This window comes from Bombina bombina, chromosome 3 (genome assembly GCF_027579735.1).
Source record: "Bombina bombina isolate aBomBom1 chromosome 3, aBomBom1.pri, whole genome shotgun sequence".
Taxonomy (NCBI): Eukaryota; Metazoa; Chordata; class Amphibia; order Anura; family Bombinatoridae; genus Bombina; species Bombina bombina.
Window position 1 is genome coordinate 1,105,321,819 of NC_069501.1, and position 18,638 is coordinate 1,105,340,456.

Genomic DNA, 18,638 nt, shown 5'->3' on the forward strand with positions numbered 1-18,638 from the left:
AGTTACGAAAGGAACGAAAATTACTCTGCTGACCCTTCTGTTTATTTCTTTCATCCTGAGGAAGAGAATGCCCCTTCCCTCCCATAATATCAGAAATAATCTCAGCCAAACCTGACCCAAACAAGGTCTTACCCTTGTAAGGAATAGAAAAAAAGCTTAGACTTAGAGGACACATTCACAGACCAGGATTTTAACCATAAAGCTCTGCGAGCTAAAATGGCAAAACCAGAAATTTTAGCTCCCAACTTGATGACCTGTAGAGAAGCATCTGCAATAAAGGAATTAGCCAACTTCAAAGCCTTTATTCTATCTTGAATTTCTTCAAAAGGAGTATCTTGCTGAATAGAATCAGACAATGCATCAAACCAATATGCCGCAGTAGTAGTAACCGTAGTAATACATGCAACCGGTTGCCATGGATACCCTGGTGAACATAAATCTTTTTAAGCAAAGCTTCCAACTTCTTATCCATAGGATCTTTAAAGGAACAGCTGTCCTCAATAGGAATAGTGGTCCTCTTGGTAAGAGTGGAAACGGCTCCCTCCACCTTAGGAACCATCTGCCAAGGTTCCTTAATAGAATAAGCAATAGGAAACACATTCCTAAAAATTGGAGAAGGGGAAAAAAAGAATCCCAGGCTTCTCCCATTCTCGTGCAATAATATCTGAAACACGATCTGGTATAGGAAAAACTTTCACAGAGGAAGCGACATCAAAAAACCTATTACGTTTACTAGATTTCTTAGAAATAACCATGACCGATGCCTCAGTCATCCAAGGTAGCCAAAACCTCCTTGAGTAACAAACGGAGGTGCTCTAGCTTAAACCTAAAGGAAACAACCTCAGGTTCAGAAGAAGGATTTACACTATCAGAATCCGAGATCTCATCCTCAGATGCTACCGAAGTATCTTCCTCAGACTTATGAGAAAAAACACTAGACACAATTGCAACAGAATCAGAAACCTTATACTTCCTCTTGCGCTTCCCCTGCAACATAGGAAAAGCAGACAAAGCCTCAGATACTGTCAAGGATATATGGGTAGCCATATCCTGCAAGGAAAAACCAACCTGAGACGAAACACAGGGCACTGCAGAAGATTGGGACGTATGAGGAGAAAGCTGCGGATTAGCCTGAACAGGAGACTCCTGAACAACATCCACCCTAGACAATGAAGGCTCAGAATCAAAAAGTCTATCTTTGCAATGTAATGTTCTTTCAAGAGGAACAAAAAGGGAAAGGAGGCTCAACATTAGTATTTAAACATAGAGAACAAGCAACAGCTTGCAGGGCCTCTTGGTCCATCTTATTCCAAAGGAAAAACAATTCTAAGTTCAAATCAGAATTTCAATTAAACAAAAAAACATAATTTATGTAAGAATTTACCTGATAAATTCATTTCTTTCATATTGGCAAGAGTGCATGAGCTAGTGACGTATGGGATATACAATCCTACCAGGAGGGGCAAAGTTTCCCAAACCTCAAAATGCCTATAAATACACCCCTCACCACAAACACAATTCAGTTTAACGAATAGCCAAGTAGTGGGGTGATAAAGGAAGGGAGTAAAAAACCATCAACAAAGGAATTGGAATAATTGTGCTTTATACAAAAAAATCATAACCACCATAAAAAAGGGTGGGTGGGCCTCATGGACTCTTGCCAATATGAAAGAAATGAATTTATCAGGTAAATTCTTACATAAATTATGTTTTCTTTCATGTAATTGGCAAGAGTCCATGAGCTAGTGACGTATGGGATAGCAAATACCCGAGATGTGGAACTCCACTCAAGAGTCACTAGAGAGGGAGGGATAAAAATAAAGACAGCCAATTCCGCTGAAAAAAAATAATCCACAACCCAAATCATAAGTTTTAATCTTATAAAGAAAAAGAAAAAAACTGAAATTATAAGCAGAAGAATCAAAATGAATCAGCTGCCTGAAGAACTTTTCTACCAAAAACTGCTTCTGAAGAAGAAAAAACATCAAAATAGTAGAATTTAGTAAATGTATGCAAAGAAGACCAAGTTGCTGCTTTGCAAATCTGATCAACTGAAGCTTCATTCTTAAAAGCCCAGGAAGTAGAAACAGACCGTTTATTAGAAGGCGGAATGGCAGACAAAGCCTTCTGAATGGAATCAGAAATAAATTCTCTCAAATTGACAGGAATATCCTGAACATTAGCTGTTGATGGACCAGCAACAGGTAATGCAACACTACTGATGGAAATATTATCTGCATGTAAAAGTTTATCATGACAACTATTACAAACTACAGCCGGAGGAACAGTGACTACAAGTTTACAACAAATGCACTTAGCTTTGGTAGAACCGATTTCAGGCAGCAGGATTCCAGTAGTAGATTCTGAAACAGGATCAGATTGAGACATCTTGCAATATGTAAGAGAAAAAACATATAGAGCGAAATTATCTATTTCCTTATATAACAGTTTCAGGAATGGGGAAAAAAGCAAACAGAATAGGCCTCTGACAAAGAAAAAAGGACCAGAAGCAAAAAAAAAACAAAATTTATGCTTACCTGATAAATTCCTTTCTCCTGTAGTGTGGTCAGTCCACGGGTCATCATTACTTCTGGGATATTAACTCCTCCCCAACAGGAAGTGCAAGAGGATTCACCCAGCAGAGCTGCTATATAGCTCCTCCCCTCTACGTCACACCCAGTCATTCGACCAAGAACCAACGAGAAAGGAGAAGCCAAAGGGTGCAGTGGTGACTGGAGTATAATTGAAAATTTTTTTTAGACCTGCCATAAAAAACAGGGCGGGCCGTGGACTGACCACACTACAGGAGAAAGGAATTTATCAGGTAAGCATAAATTTTGTTTTCTCCTGTTAAGTGTGGTCAGTCCACGGGTCATCATTACTTCTGGGATACCAATACCAAAGCTAAAGTACACGGATGACGGGAGGGACAGGCAGGCTCTTTATACGGAAGGAACCACTGCCTGAAGAACCTTTCTCCCAAAAACAGCCTCCGAAGAAACAAAAGTGTCAAATTTGTAAAAAGTATGAAGAGAAGACCAAGTTGCAGCCTTGCAAATCTGTTCAACAGAAGCCTCATTCTTAAAGGCCCAAGTGGAAGCCACAGCTCTAGTAGAATGTGCTGTAATTCTTTCAGGAGGCTGCTGTCCAGCAGTCTCATAGGCTAACCGTATTATGCTACGAAGCCAAAAAGAGAGAGAGGTAGCCGAAGCTTTTTGACCTCTCCTCTGACCAGAATAAACGACAAACAGGGAAGACGTTTGTCGAAAATCCTTAGTTGCCTGTAGATAAAATTTCAGGGCACGGACTACATCTAGATTGTGTAGCAGACGTTCCTTCTTCGAAGAAGGATTAGGACACAAAGATGGAACAACAATCTCTTGATTGATATTCCTGTTAGTGACCACCTTAGGTAGGAACCCAGGTTTAGTACGCAGAACTACCTTGTCTGAATGAAAAATCAGATAAGGAGAATCACAATGTAAGGCAGATAACTCAGAGACTCTTCGAGCCGAGGAAATCGCCATTAAAAACAGAACTTTCCAAGATAACAGCTTGATATCAATGGAATGAAGGGGTTCAAACGGAACACCCTGTAAAACATTAAGAACTAAGTTCAAACTCCATGGTGGAGCAACAGATTTAAACACAGGCTTGATCCTAGCTAAAGCCTGACAAAAAGTTTGAACGTCCGGAACTTCTGACAGACGTTTGTGTAAAAGAATGGACAGAGCTGAAATCTGTCCCTTTAAGGAACTAGCGGATAAACCCTTTTCTAAACCTTCTTGTAGAAAAGACAATATCCTAGGAATCCTAACCTTACTCCATGAGTAACTCTTGGATTCGCACCAATATAAGTATTTGCGCCATATCTTATGGTAAATCTTTCTGGTAACAGGCTTCCTAGCCTGTATTAAGGTATCAATAACTGACTCAGAAAAACCACGTTTTGATAAGATCAAGCGTTCAATTTCCAAGCAGTCAGCTTCAGAGAAATTAGATTTTGATGTTTGAAGGGACCCTGGATCAGAAGGTCCTGTTTCAGAGGTAGCGACCAAGGTGGACAGGATGACATGTCCACTAGATCTGCATACCAAGTCCTGCGTGGCCATGCAGGCGCTATTAGAATCACTGATGCTCTCTCCTGTTTGATTCTGGCAATCAATCGAGGAAGCATCGGGAAGGGTGGAAACACATAAGCCATCCCGAAGGTCCAAGGTGCTGTCAAAGCATCTATCAGAACCGCTCCCGGATCCCTGGATCTGGACCCGTAACGAGGAAGCTTGGCGTTCTGTCGAGACGCCATGAGATCTATCTCTGGTTTGCCCCAACGTCGAAGTATTTGGGCAAAGACCTCCGGATGAAGTTCCCACTCCCCCGGATGAAAAGTCTGACGACTTAGGAAATCCGCCTCCCAGTTCTCCACTCCCGGGATGTGGATTGCTGACAGGTGGCAAGAGTGAGACTCTGCCCAGCGAATTATCTTTGATACTTCCATCATTGCTAGGGAGCTTCTTGTCCCTCCCTGATGGTTGATGTAAGCTACAGTCGTGATGTTGTCCGACTGAAACCTGATGAACCCCTGAGTTGTTAACTGGGGCCAAGCCAGAAGGGCATTGAGAACTGCTCTCAATTCCAGAATGTTTATTGGCAGGAGACTCTCCTCCTGATTCCATTGTCCCTGAGCCTTCAGAGAATTCCAGACAGCGCCCCAACCTAGTAGGCTGGCGTCTGTTGTTACAATTGTCCAGTCTGGCCTGCTGAATGGCATCCCCCTGGACAGATGTGGCCGAGAAAGCCACCATAGAAGAGAATCTCTGGTCTCTTGATCCAGATTCAGAGTAGGGGACAAGTCTGAGTAATCCCCATTCCACTGACTTAGCATGCACAATTGCAGCGGTCTGAGATGTAGGCGTGCAAAGGGTACTATGTCCATTGCCGCTACCATTAAGCCGATCACCTCCATGCATTGAGCTACTGACGGGTGTTGAATGGAATGAAGGACACGGCATGCATTTTGAAGCTTTGTTAACCTGTCTTCTGTCAGGTAAATCTTCATTTCTACAGAATCTATAAGAGTCCCCAAGAAGGGAACTCTTGTGAGTGGAAAGAGAGAACTCTTCTTTTCGTTCACCTTCCATCCATGCGACCTTAGAAATGCCAGTACTAACTCTGTATGAGACTTGGCAGTTTGAAAGCTTGAAGCTTGTATCAGAATGTCGTCTAGGTACGGAGCTACCGAAATTCCTCGCGGTCTTAGTACCGCCAGAAGAGCACCCAGAACCTTAGTGAAGATTCTTGGAGCCGTAGCCAATCCGAATGGAAGAGCTACAAACTGGTAATGCCTGTCTAGGAAGGCAAACCTTAGATACCGGTAATGATCTTTGTGAATCGGTATGTGAAGGTAAGCATCCTTTAAATCCACTGTGGTCATGTACTGACCCTTTTGGATCATGGGTAAGATTGTCCGAATAGTTTCCATCTTGAACGATGGAACTCTTAGGAATTTGTTTAGGATTTTTAAATCCAGAATTGGCCTGAAAGTTCCCTCTTTTTTGGGAACCACAAACAGATTTGAGTAAAACCCTTGTCCTTGTTCCGACCGCGGAACCGGATGGATCACTCCCATTAGTAAAAGATCTTGTACACAGCGTAGAAATGCCTCTTTCTTTATTTGGTTTGTTGACAACCTTGACAGATGAAATCTCCCTTTTGGGGGAGAGGATTTAAAGTCCAGAAGGTATCCCTGAGATATGATCTCTAACGCCCAGGGATCCTGGACATCTCTTGCCCAAGCCTGGGCGAAGAGAGAAAGTCTGCCCCCCACTAGATCCGTTCCCGGATCGGGGGCCCTCAATTCATGCTGTCTTAGGGGCAGCAGCAGGTTTCCTGGCCTGCTTGCCCTTGTTCCAGGACTGGTTAGGTCTCCAGCCTTGTCTGTAGCGAGCAACAGCTCCTTCCTGTTTTGGTGCAGAGGAAGTTGATGCTGCTCCTGCTTTGAAATTATGAAAGGAACGAAAATTAGACTGTCTAGCCTTAGGTTTGGCTCTGTCTTGAGGCAGGGCATGGCCTTTACCTCCTGTAATGTCAGCGATAATTTCTTTCAACCCGGGCCCGAATAAGGTCTGCCCTTTGAAAGGTATATTAAGCAATTTAGATTTAGAAGTAACGTCAGCTGACCAGGATTTTAGCCACAGTGCTCTGCGCGCCTGAATGGCGAATCCGGAATTCTTAGCCGTAAGTTTAGTTAAATGTACTACGGCATCCGAAATAAATGAGTTAGCTAACTTAAGGGCTTTAAGCTTGTGTGTAATCTCATCTAAAGGAGCTGATTCAAGTGTCTCTTCCAGAGACTCAAACCAAAATGCTGCCGCAGCCGTGACAGGCGCAATGCATGCAAGAGGTTGCAATATAAAACCTTGTTGAACAAACATTTTCTTAAGGTAACCCTCTAACTTTTTATCCATTGGATCTGAAAAGGCACAGCTATCCTCCACCGGGATAGTGGTACGCTTAGCTAAAGTAGAAACTGCTCCCTCCACCTTAGGGACCGTTTGCCATAAGTCCCGTGTGGTGGCGTCTATTGGAAACATCTTTCTAAATATAGGAGGGGGTGAGAACGGCACACCGGGTCTATCCCACTCCTTAGCAACAATTTCAGTAAGTCTCTTAGGTATAGGAAAAACGTCAGTACTCGACGGTACCGCAAAATATTTATCCAACCTACACATTTTCTCTGGTATTGCAACTGTGTTACAATCATTCAGAGACGCTAACACCTCCCCTAGTAATACACGGAGGTTTTCCAGCTTAAATTTAAAATTTGAAATGTCTGAATCCAGTTTGTTTGGATCAGAACCGTCACCCGCAGAATGAAGCTCTCCGTCCTCATGTTCTGCAAATTGTGACGCAGTGTCTGACATGGCCCTAATATTATCAGCGCACTCTGTTCTCACCCCAGAGTGATCACGCTTACCTCTTAGTTCTGGTAATTTAGCCAAAACTTCAGTCATAACAGTAGCCATATCCTGTAATGTGATTTGTAATGGCCGCCCAGATGTACTCGGCGCTACAATATCACGCACCTCCCGAGCGGGAGATGCAGGTACTGACACGTGAGGCGAGTTAGTCGGCATAACTCTCCCCTCGTTGTTTGGTGAAATATGTTCAATTTGTACAGATTGACTTTTATTTAAAGTAGCATCAATGCAGTTAGTACATAAATTTCTATTGGGCTCCACTTTGGCTTTAGCACATATAGCACAGATATCTTCCTCTGAATCAGACATGTTTAACACACTAGCAAATAAACTAGCAACTTGGAAATACTTTTCAAGTAATTTACTATAATATGAAAACGTACTGTGCCTATAAGAAGCACAGAAAAAGTTATGACAGTTGAAAATTAATAAACTGAGAAGTTATAGCATCAAATCTTTGTAAAAACACAATTTTAGCAAAGGATTGCTCCCATTAGCAAAGGATAACAAACCCTGATAGCAGAAAAAAAATACAGAAAACAGAATTTATGTTTACCTGATAAATTACTTTCTCCAACGGTGTGTCCGGTCCACGGCGTCATCCTTACTTGTGGGATATTCTCTTCCCCAACAGGAAATGGCAAAGAGCCCAGCAAAGCTGGTCACATGATCCCTCCTAGGCTCCGCCTTCCCCAGTCATTCGACCGACGTAAAGGAGGAATATTTGCATAGGAGAAATCATATGATACCGTGGTGACTGTAGTTAAAGAAAATAAATCATCAGACCTGATTAAAAAACCAGGGCGGGCCGTGGACCGGACACACCGTTGGAGAAAGTAATTTATCAGGTAAACATAAATTCTGTTTTCTCCAACATAGGTGTGTCCGGTCCACGGCGTCATCCTTACTTGTGGGAACCAATACCAAAGCTTTAGGACACGGATGATGGGAGGGAGCAAATCAGGTCACCTAGATGGAAGGCACCACGGTTTGCAAAACCTTTCTCCCAAAAATAGCCTCAGAAGAAGCAAAAGTATCAAATTTGTAAAATTTGGTAAAAGTGTGCAGTGAAGACCAAGTCGCTGCCTTACATATCTGATCAACAGAAGCCTCGTTCTTAAAGGCCCATGTGGAAGCCACGGCCCTAGTGGAATGAGCTGTGATTCTTTCAGGAGGCTGCCGTCCGGCAGTCTCATAAGCCAATCTGATGATGCTTTTAAGCCCAAAAGATAGAGAGGTAGAAGTTGCTTTTTGACCTCTCCTTTTACCAGAATAAACAACAAACAAGGAAGATGTTTGTCTGAAATCCTTTGTAGCATCTAAATAGAATTTTAGAGCACGGACAACGTCCAAATTGTGTAACAAACGTTCCTTCTATGAAACTGGAATCGGACACAAAGAAGGTACAACTATCTCCTGGTTAATATTTTTGTTGGAAACAACCTTCGGAAGAAAACCAGGCTCAGTACGTAAAAACCACCTTATCTGCATGGACCAGATAGGGCGGAGAACACTGCAGAGCAGATAACTCAGAAACTCTTCTAGCGGAAGAAATTGCAACCTAAAACAAAACTTTCCAAGATAATAACTTAATATCTACGGAATGTAAGGGTTCAAACGGAACCCCTTGAAGAACTGAAAGAACTAGATTAAGACTCCAGGGAAGAGTCAAAGGTCTGTAAACAGGCTTGATTCTAACCAGAGCCTGAACAAACGCTTAAACGTCTGGCACAGCTGCCAGCCTTTTGTGAAGTAAAACAGATAAAGCAGAGATCTGTCCCTTCAGAGAACTCGCAGAAAATCCTTTCTCCAAACCTTCTTGTAGAAAGGAAAGAATCTTAGGAATTTTTATCTTGTTCCATGGGAATCCTTTAGATTCACACCAACAGATATATTTTTTCCATATATTATGGTAAATTTTTCTAGTTACAGGCTTTCTAGCCTGAATAAGAGTATCTATTACAGAATCTGAAAACCCACGCTTTGATAAAATCAAGCGTTCAAACTCCAAGCAGTCAGTTGGAGGAAAACCAGATTCGGATGTTCGAATGGACCCTGAATAAGAAGGTCCTGTCTCAAAGGTAGCTTCCATGGTGGAGCCGATGACACATTCACCAGGTCTGCATACCAAGTCCTGCGTGGCCACACAGGAACTATCAAGGTCACCGAAGCCCTCTCCAGATTGATCCTGGCTACCAGCCTGGGAATGAGAGGAAACGGTGGGAATACATAAGCTAGGTTGAAGATCCAAGGTGCTACTATTGTATCCAATAGAGTCGCCTTGGGATCCCTGGATTTGGACCCGTAACAAGGGACCATGAAGTTCTGACGAGAGGCCATCAGAACCATGTCTGGAATGCCCCATAATTGAGTTATTTGGGCAAAGATTTCCAGATGGAGTTCCCACTCCCCCGGATGCTCCTCCATCGCCAGGGAACTCCTTGTTACCCCCTGATGGTTGATATATGTAACAGTCGTCATGATGTCTGATTGAAACCTTATGAATTTGGCCTTTGCTAGTCGAGGCCAAGCCTTGAGAGCATTGAATATCGCTCTCAGTTCCATTATGTTTATCGGGAGAAGAGAGTCTTCCCGAAACCATAGACCCTGAGTTTTCAGGGGTTCCCAGACCGCGCCCCAGCCCACCAGACTGGCGTCGGTCGTGACAATGACCTATTCTGGTCTGCGGAAGCTCATTCCCTGTGACAGGTTGTCCAGGGTCAGCCACCAACGGAGTGAATCTCTGGTTATTTGATCTACTTGTATCGTCGGAGACAAGTCTGTATAATCCCCATTCCACTGTCTGAGCATGCACAGGTGCAATGGTCTTAGATGAATTCGTGCAAAAGGAACTATGTCCATTGCCGCAACCATCAAACCTATTACTTCCATGGACTGCGCTATGGAAGGAAGAAGAACAGACCTGACAAGAGCTTAGAAGTTTTGATTTTCTGGCCTCTGTCAGAAAAACCTTCATTTCTAAGGAAACTATTATTGTTCCCAAGAAGGGAACTCTTGTTGACGGGGACAGAGAACTTTTTTCTATGTTCACTTTCCACCTGTGAGATCTGAGAAAGGCTAGGACAATGTCCGTATGAGCCCTTGCTTTAGACAGAGACGACACTTGAATCAGGATGTCGTCCAAGTAAGGTACTACTGCAATGCCCCTTGGTCTTAGCACCGCTAGAAGGGACCCTAGTACCCTTGTGAAAATCCTTGGAGCAGTGGCTAATCCGAATGGAAGTGCCACAGGTAATGCTTGTCCAGAAAGGCGAACCTTAGGAACCGAAAATGTTCCCTGTGGATAGGAATACGTAGGTACGCATCCTTTAAGTCCACCGTGGTCATGAATTGACCTTCCTGGATGGTAGGAAGGATCGTTCGAATGGTTTCCATTTTGAATGATGAAACCCTTAGAAACTTGTTTAGAATCTTGAGATCTAAAATAGGTCTGAATGTTCCCTCTTTTTTGGGAATTATGAACAGGTTGGAGTAAAAACCCATCCCTTGTTCTCCTAATGGAACAGGATGAATCACTCCCATGCTTAACAGGTCTTCTACACAGTGTAAGAATGCCTGTTCGAAGATAATTGAGACCCGTGGAACCTTCCCCTTGGGGGTAGTTCCCTGAATTCCAGGAGATAACCTTGAGAAACTATTTCTAGCGCCCAAGGATCCTGAACATCTCTTGCCCCAGCCTGAGCAAAGAGAGAAAGTCTGCCCCCCACCAGATCCTTCCCAGATCGGGGGCCAACACTTCATGCTGTTTTGGTAGCAGTGGCAGGTGACTTGGCCTGCTTACCCTTGTTCCAGCCTTGCATCGGCCTCCAGGCTGGCTTGGTTTGAGAAGTATTACCCTCTTGCTTAGAGGGTGTAGAATTTGAGGCTGGTCCGTTTCTGCGAAAGGGACGAAAATTTGGCTTCTTTTAAACACCAAAAAACTCTAAGCCATCTCCGTGGAGATGTTGCCTGTACAACGGCAAAGAGAATGACTGGGGAAGGCGGAGCCTAGGAGGGATCATGTGACCAGCTTTGCTGGGCTCTTTGCCATTTCCTGTTGGGGAAGAGAATATCCCACAAGTAAGGATGACGCCGTGGACCGGACACACCTATGTTGGAGAAATAAACGTTTTTTATCACAGTCAACTACAATCTCACAGCTCTGCTGTGAGTGATTACCTCCCTCAAAATAAGTTTTGAAGACCCCTGAGTTCTGTAGAGATGAACCGGATCATGCAGGGAAGACAATAAACTTCTGACTGAATTTTTTGATGCGTAGCAAAAGCGCCAAAAAAGGCCCCTCCCCCTCACACACAACAGTGAGAGAGATCAGTAAACTGTCTAAAATTAAATAAAACAACTGCCAAGTGGAAAAAAATAATGCCCAAAACATTTTTTCACCCAGTACCTCAGAAAATTAAACGATTTTACATGCCAGCAAAAAACGTTTAACATTAAATAAATTAAGTGTTATTAAAAAGCCTGTTGCTAGTCCCTGCAAATTAGGCTAAAGTCTTATGCATACAGTATAATTCCAGTGAAGTGCCATTCCCCAGAATACTGAAGTGTAAAATATACATACATGACAGCCTGATACCAGTTGCTGCTACTGCATTTAAGGCTGAGTTTACATTATATCGGTATGGCAGAATTTTCTCATTAATTCCATTGTTCAGAAAATAATAAGCTGCTACATACCTCTTTGCAGATTAATCTGCCCGCTGTCCCCTGATCTGAAGTTTACCTCTCCTCAGATGGCCGAGAAACAGCAATATGATCTTAACTACGCCAGCTAAAATCATAGAAAAAACTCAGGTAGATTCTTCTTCAAACTCTACCAGAGAAGGAATAACACACTCCGGTGCTATTATAAAATAACAAACTTTTGATTGAAGGTATGAAACTAAGTATAATCACCACAGTCCTCTCACACATCCTATCTATTCGTTGGGTGCAAGAGAATGACTGGGTGTGACGTAGAGGGGAGGAGCTATATAGCAGCTCTGCTGGGTGAATCCTCTTGCACTTCCTGTTGGGGAGGAGTTAATATCCCAGAAGTAATGATGACCCGTGGACTGACCACACTTAACAGGAGAAAATGAAGTCTTAAATAATGACAGTTTGGCGCCAAGTATGATGCCCACAACTGAAAATATTTTTGGCGCCAAAAACGTCCGTAACAAACATGAGCGTCATAGAAGACACAACCTCGTGAAAAGACTCGGCGTCAACTAAGACGCCGAAAATGACGAATTTGCTTAAACAAACTTAATTCTCCGCCAAAAATGACAATAAATTATAGCATTTTGTGCTCACGCGAGCCTAATACAGCCCGCAATTTAGAAAAAAGAATCAATTTGAAAACCTCAGGTAAAATTTTTTTTTTTTTTAATGCATTTCCCAAATATGAAACCGACTGTCTGCAAAAAAGGAAATATACTGATAAACCTGAATCATGGCAAATAGAAGTATAAACATATATTTAGAACTTTATATACAAAGTGCCAAACCATAGCTGAGAGCGTCTTAAATAAATGAAACATACTTACCAAAAGACACTCATCCACATATAGCAGATAGCCAAATCAGTACTGAAACGAGAATCAGTAGAGGTAATGGTATATAAGAGTATATTGTCGATCTGAAAAGGGAGGTAGGAGATGAATCTCTGCGACCGATAACAGAGAACCTATGAAATAGATCCCAGTTAGGATGACCATTGTATTCAATAGGTGATACTCCCTTCACATCCCTCTGACATTCACTGCACTCTCATAGGAATCGGGCTTCAAAATGCTGAGAAGCGCATGTCAACGTAGAAATCTAAGCACAAACTTACTTCACCACTTACATAGGCGGCAAAGTTTATAAAACTGAATTGTGGGTGTGGTGAGGGGTGTATTTATAGGCATTTTGAGGTTTGGGAAACTTTGCCCCTCCTGGTAGGATTGTATATCCCATACGTCACTAGCTCATGGACTCTTGCCAATTACATGAAAGAAATATACTTCAAACCTAAACAGTTTAGGAACATGAAATGAATAAGACATACCTTATCGGGCTGTGTGAAATAACGTGCTGGCAACACTGGATCTTTAGGCGATTCTAAACTATATGTCGTACTCTTTGCAATAATTATATTCATAGCCACATCACAAACTGTGTATAACTTCTATAAAAGCAATAAAACAATTAGACACACATTTATATGTCAGCAAAAGACTTAAATACGTTTACAATCATCTTAACTTCAAATACTGGCTGGTTTTAAAGTTTATAATATAATTGATTATTCAGCACTAAGATTATCAATGAGCTGGGTCTATATTAGTATGAATATGGTACTGGTATGTTTGAGAACTATACTTTAATTAAAATTAAATGACTAATACGGAAACAAATATTCTTACTTCATCAGTTACTTATATTTGAGCTGTTGACTTGGAATAAAAATAAATTGATCATTCTTAAAATTAGAAGTGCAAAAAAATGAAACTAAATCACAACTATCGAGTATTTCCCAAGATTTGGCAATGCATAAATGCAAACCCATTTTTTTCTTTCATGATTCAAATAGAGCATGACATTTTAAATAACTTTTCAATTTATTATTTTCAATTTATTTCTATTATCTAATTTGTTTTGTTCTCTAGGTACCCTTTGTTGAGAATTATTTAAGGTAGATCCAGAAGCTGCAGGCAGATTGGTAGCTGAACATACATGCCTCTTATCACTGGCTTTCAGCTAACTCCCAGTACTGCATTACTGCTCCTTCAACAAAGGATACCAAGATAATTAAGCAAATCAGATAATATAAGTAAATTGGAAAGTTGTTTAAAATTGTATGCTCTGTCTAAATCATGAAATAAAAATGTCATGTTCCTTTTATAAACCATTGCATGGAAACAGCTTCTGAAGAATTGATTTCTAAATTGATGAGTAATTAGCTATGATTGAACTTTTTGTGTGTCACCAAAAATGTTTTGAAAGTTTTAACAATGTGAAAAGATTTTAAAGTAACGCATACTTCATTCATCTTGGGGTCATCCGGTGCTTGTGCATCCTTTGTTTGCTTAATGTTTTCCACCATTTTTCTGATAAATGCATGGCTGTTATTTTCATTTTTTGCCATAAGGATTTCCAGAATGAACCAGAGACACCTATTAAAACATTTAAAGCTATTTTATTATGTAAATGGTTTATATATAGATTCGCTTGGAAAGTAATTTGAGAATAGAGTGGATTGGTCGGGCGGCTAGTAAGTCAACTCTACATAGGATTAAACATGCTAGAACAAGATTGAATAACTAGATCTGTGTCATTCCCACCTCAAGCATTCTTGATATCCCATCATAAGACAAAACAAAAAGCGAATATGTGCAATGCTACAGCAGTCTGTACTTCATTAAAATTAGTTAAAATGTGTAGCTGGCAACCCTCCTTTATTTAGCATACTGTGTAAAAGGGTGAATAGCAAAACAATCAAGAAAACAGGCAGAACAGCATCTTTCAAACATACAAATTCTTACTCTTTAATATCTTTAAGTTGTTCTATATCTTGAACTTTCACATAATCTGGGTCATGTGCAAGAAGGTGAATTGTGTAAGGGACTACATACTCCGGCAGAAGAGAAAACAGCTTTTCTAGATAAGAAAACAAAATAGATTCAAATAAGAATGAACACATGCTGATATTCTGTTTCAGTTATGAATGTCTCTTTAAAACATTTAAGTATAAGAGCAAAGCAAATAGAATTAAACAATGACGTGATGACAAAGTAAAGATTAAAAGGAAAATTAATAAAAATTAATTTAAGTGTAAAAAAATGTCATCTTAACAATCAAATTCTGTATAGCACATATATTTAAAAACATGCAAATTAAAGCACCCCTCTTTTTCCAAGGTACTAGTATACTTTCTTCATCAAGTACAGTCTATGTCATGTAAAAAGCTGATAATATTTAAAGTATATAGATTTTTAACATCAAAAACTTCCCAGCAACTGCTGTTTGCAAAACACTAACTTACCACTTACAGCTGCGTGCTGCTTCAGATACTCTCTTCTAATGTTTATATTTTTCACCAGGCATTGTCTGGCATGGGCTCTTCTCTCTTTCACAGGATCTTTTGCGCACAGTGCACAGATAGCCATGTATTCAAGCGGAAGTCGTAACCTGGAAAGCCCTTTGTGAAGTTTTTGCGCAAAAAACTGTCTAACTTGGTAACATTCATCCTATGGAAAAAAAGAAAATTTATGCTTACCTGATACATTTATTTCCATTTTTACACTATGAGTCCACGGATCATCTTAATTACTGTTGGGAATACCACTCCTGCCCTGCAAAGAGCACCACAGCAAAGCTATTAAATATCACGTCCCTTCCCTCTCAACCCAGTCATTCGACCAAAGTAAAAGAGAGAAAGGAAGTAACAAGGTGCAGAGGTGTCTGAAGTTTAGAAAAAAACCTGTCTATAAAACAGGGGGGGCCGTGGACTCATCGTGTCAAAAAAGAAATAAATTTATCAGGTAAGCATAAATTGTCTTTTCTTTTTTATGACACGATGAGTCCACGGATCATCTTAATTACTATTGGGAATCAATACCCAAGCAAGAGTACACAGATAAGGGAGGGACAAGACAGGGAACCTAAACTGAAGGCACCACTGCTTGAAGAACCTCTCTCCCAAAAGCAGCCTCATCCTAGGCAAAAGTGTCAAATTTTTAAAAATTTGAAAAAAGTGTGAAGAGAAGACCAAGTTGCAGTCTTGAAAATCTGTTCCACAGAAGTTTCATTTTTGAATGCCCATGAGGAAGCAACAGCCCTCGTGGAATGAGACGTAACTCTCTCTGGAGGCTACTGTCCAGCAGTCTCATATGCACACCGTATGATACTCTTCAGCCAAAAAGAATGAGAAGTAGCCGTAGCGTTCTGTCCCCTCTTTTTTCCTGAGAAAACCACAAACAAAGCAGAAGACTGACAAAAATCCTTGGTCGCCTGCAGGTAAAACCACGAACCACGTCCAAATTGTGTAGAAGCCTTTCCTTCTGAGGAGGAGGATTAGGACACAAGGAAGGAACAACAATCTCCTGATTAATGTTCCGATCAGAAACCACTTTAGGAAGAAATTCTAATTTAGTATGTAAAACTAATTTAACTGAATGAAAAATAAGGTAAGGAGACTCGTACTGCAAAGCCAAGAGCTTGGACACTCTGCGAGCAGAAGAAATAGCAACAAAAAATAAAACTTTCCAAGATAACTTAATATCTAAGGAATGCATAGGCTCAAACTTAGCCCCTTGAACTCTGAGAACTAAATTAAGACTACATGGAGGAGTAACTGGCTTGAACACAGGCCTGATCCTGATCAAGGCCTGACAAAAAGATTGTACATCTGGAACATCTGCCAGACGTTGGGTAACAAAATAGATAAGGCAGAAATTTGACCCTTTAGGGAACTTGTCTATAATCCTCTCTCCAAACCCTCTTGGAGAAAAGGCAAAATTCTAGGAATCCTAACTCTACTCCAGGAGTACCCCTTGGATTCACACCAATAGAGATATTTACCGCATATCTTATGGTAAATCCTTCTCATTACAGGTTTACGAGCCTGAATCATGGTCTCTATGACAGATTCTGAAAAACCCTGCTTGGATAAAATTAAGCGTTCAATCGCCAAGCAGTCAGCTTCAGAGAAACTAGATTTGGGTGAAGGAAGGGCCCTTGAATTAGGAGGTACTTCATCAACGGAAGTCTCCAAGGTGGCAGAAATGACATGTCCACCAGATCTGCATACCAAATCCTGCGAGGCAAAACGGGTGCAATGAGGATCACCAAGGCCCTCTCCTGCTTGATTCGAGCAATGACCCGAGGAAGAAGAGCAAACTGAGGAAATAGGTATGCTAGCCTGAAGGTTCGAGGTACCGCCAGGGCGTCTATCAGAACCGCCTGAGGGTCCCTGGACCTCGACCCGTAACTAGGAAGCTTGGCATTCTGTCGAGATGCCATGAAATCCAATTCCGGCTGACCTCATCTGAGCATCAGGCTGGAAAACACTTCCGGATGGAGTTCCCACTCCCCCGGATGAAAAGTCTGCCTGCTCAGGAAATCCGCCTCCCAGTTGTCCACCCCTGGGATGTGGATCACAGACATACAGCAAGAGTGGGTTTCCACCCACTGAATTATTTTGGTTACCTCTGTCATCACTAAGGAACTCCTTGTTCCTCCCTGACGATTGATGTAAGCCACTGAAGTTATGTTGTCCGACTGGAACCTGATAAACTGGACCGAGGCTAACTGGGGCCAGGCCAGAAGAGCATTGAAGATCGCACTCAGTTGCAGAATATTTATAGGTAGAACAGACTCTGACTGAGTCCAAACTCCCTGAGCCTTTAGGGAGCCCCAGACTGCTCCCTATCCTAAAAGGCTGGCTTCTGTTGTCACTATCACCCAAGATGGTCTGCGAAAGCAGGTTCCCTGGGAGAGATGATCCAGAGACAACCCCCATTGAAGAGAATCCCTTGTCTACTGCTCCAGTAGTATTCGAGGAGACAAGTCTGCATAATCTCCGTTCCATTGCCTGAGCATGTTTAACTGCAGAGGTCTGAGGTGGAACCGAGCAAATGGGATGATGTCCATTGCCGCCCCCATCAGCCCGATTACCTCAATGCACTGAGCCACTGATGGCCGAGGAGTGAAGAGCTAGGCAAGTATCGAAGATATTTGATTTCCTGACTCCTGTCAGAAAAATCTTCATTGATAGGTTATCTATTATGGTTCCCAAGAAAGCTACCCTTGTCCTTGGGGTAAGGAACTCTTTTCCAAATTCACCTTCCATCCGTGAGATCGCAGGAAGGATAACATTTCCGTGTGGGATCTTGCTTGTTGAAAGGATGGCGCCTGGACTAGGATTTCGTCCAGATAGGGCGCTACTGCAATGCCCCGTAACCGAAGCACCGCCAACAGTAAACCAGAACCTTTGAGAAAATTCTGGGAGCTGTGGCAAGACCGAAGGGCAGAGCCACGAATTGGAAGTGTTTGTCTAGAAAGGCAAACCTTTAGAAACCTTTGATGGTCCCTTTGAATGGGAACATGCAAGTATGAGTCTTAAGTCCACTTGGACCAAAAGGGAGAATGGAACGAATAGTTTCCATCTTGAAGGACGGTACTCTTAGGAATTTGTTTAGACTCTTGAGATCTAAAAGGCCTGAAGGTTCCCTCTTTTTTGGGAACCACAAACAAATTGGAATAAAATCCCAGACCCCGTTCCTAAATCGAAACAGGAACTTTCACTCCCAGGCCGGAGAGGTCTCTTACACAGTGCAAGAAACTCCTCTCTTTTTGTCTGATCTACAGATAATCTTGAAAGCAGAAACCTGCCTCTGGGAGGAAAATTTTTTAACTCTAGTTTGTATCTCTGGGACACTATTTCTACTGCCCAGGGATCCTGAACATCTCAAACTCAAGCCTGAGCGAAAAAGGAAAGTCTGCCCCCTACAAGATCAGGTCCCGGATCGGGGGCAGACCCTTCATGCTGACTTTGATTCAATAGCAGGCTTCTTGGATTGTTTTCCCTTATTCCAAGACTGATTGGGTCTCCATGAAGGTTTAGACTGTTCCTGCTTGGAAGCGGAAGAGGAAGAATTTCCCTTGAAATTT

General features: G+C 41.9%; 1 protein-coding gene across 1 annotated transcript in view; it reads right to left on the reverse strand.

The window, feature by feature from the left end:
• The window catches only part of PDS5B (PDS5 cohesin associated factor B), an 890,287-nt gene that overhangs the window by 212,154 nt on the left and 659,495 nt on the right, over nucleotides 1-18,638 (reverse strand). Inside the window, exons 25-28 of the mRNA XM_053708457.1 lie at nucleotides 15,010-15,214; nucleotides 14,510-14,624; nucleotides 14,008-14,140; nucleotides 13,033-13,152 (exon numbers count right to left, since the gene is read on the reverse strand). Of these exons, the coding sequence (XP_053564432.1) occupies nucleotides 13,033-13,152; nucleotides 14,008-14,140; nucleotides 14,510-14,624; nucleotides 15,010-15,214 (573 nt within the window). The remainder of the gene's footprint in view (nucleotides 1-13,032; nucleotides 13,153-14,007; nucleotides 14,141-14,509; nucleotides 14,625-15,009; nucleotides 15,215-18,638) is intronic.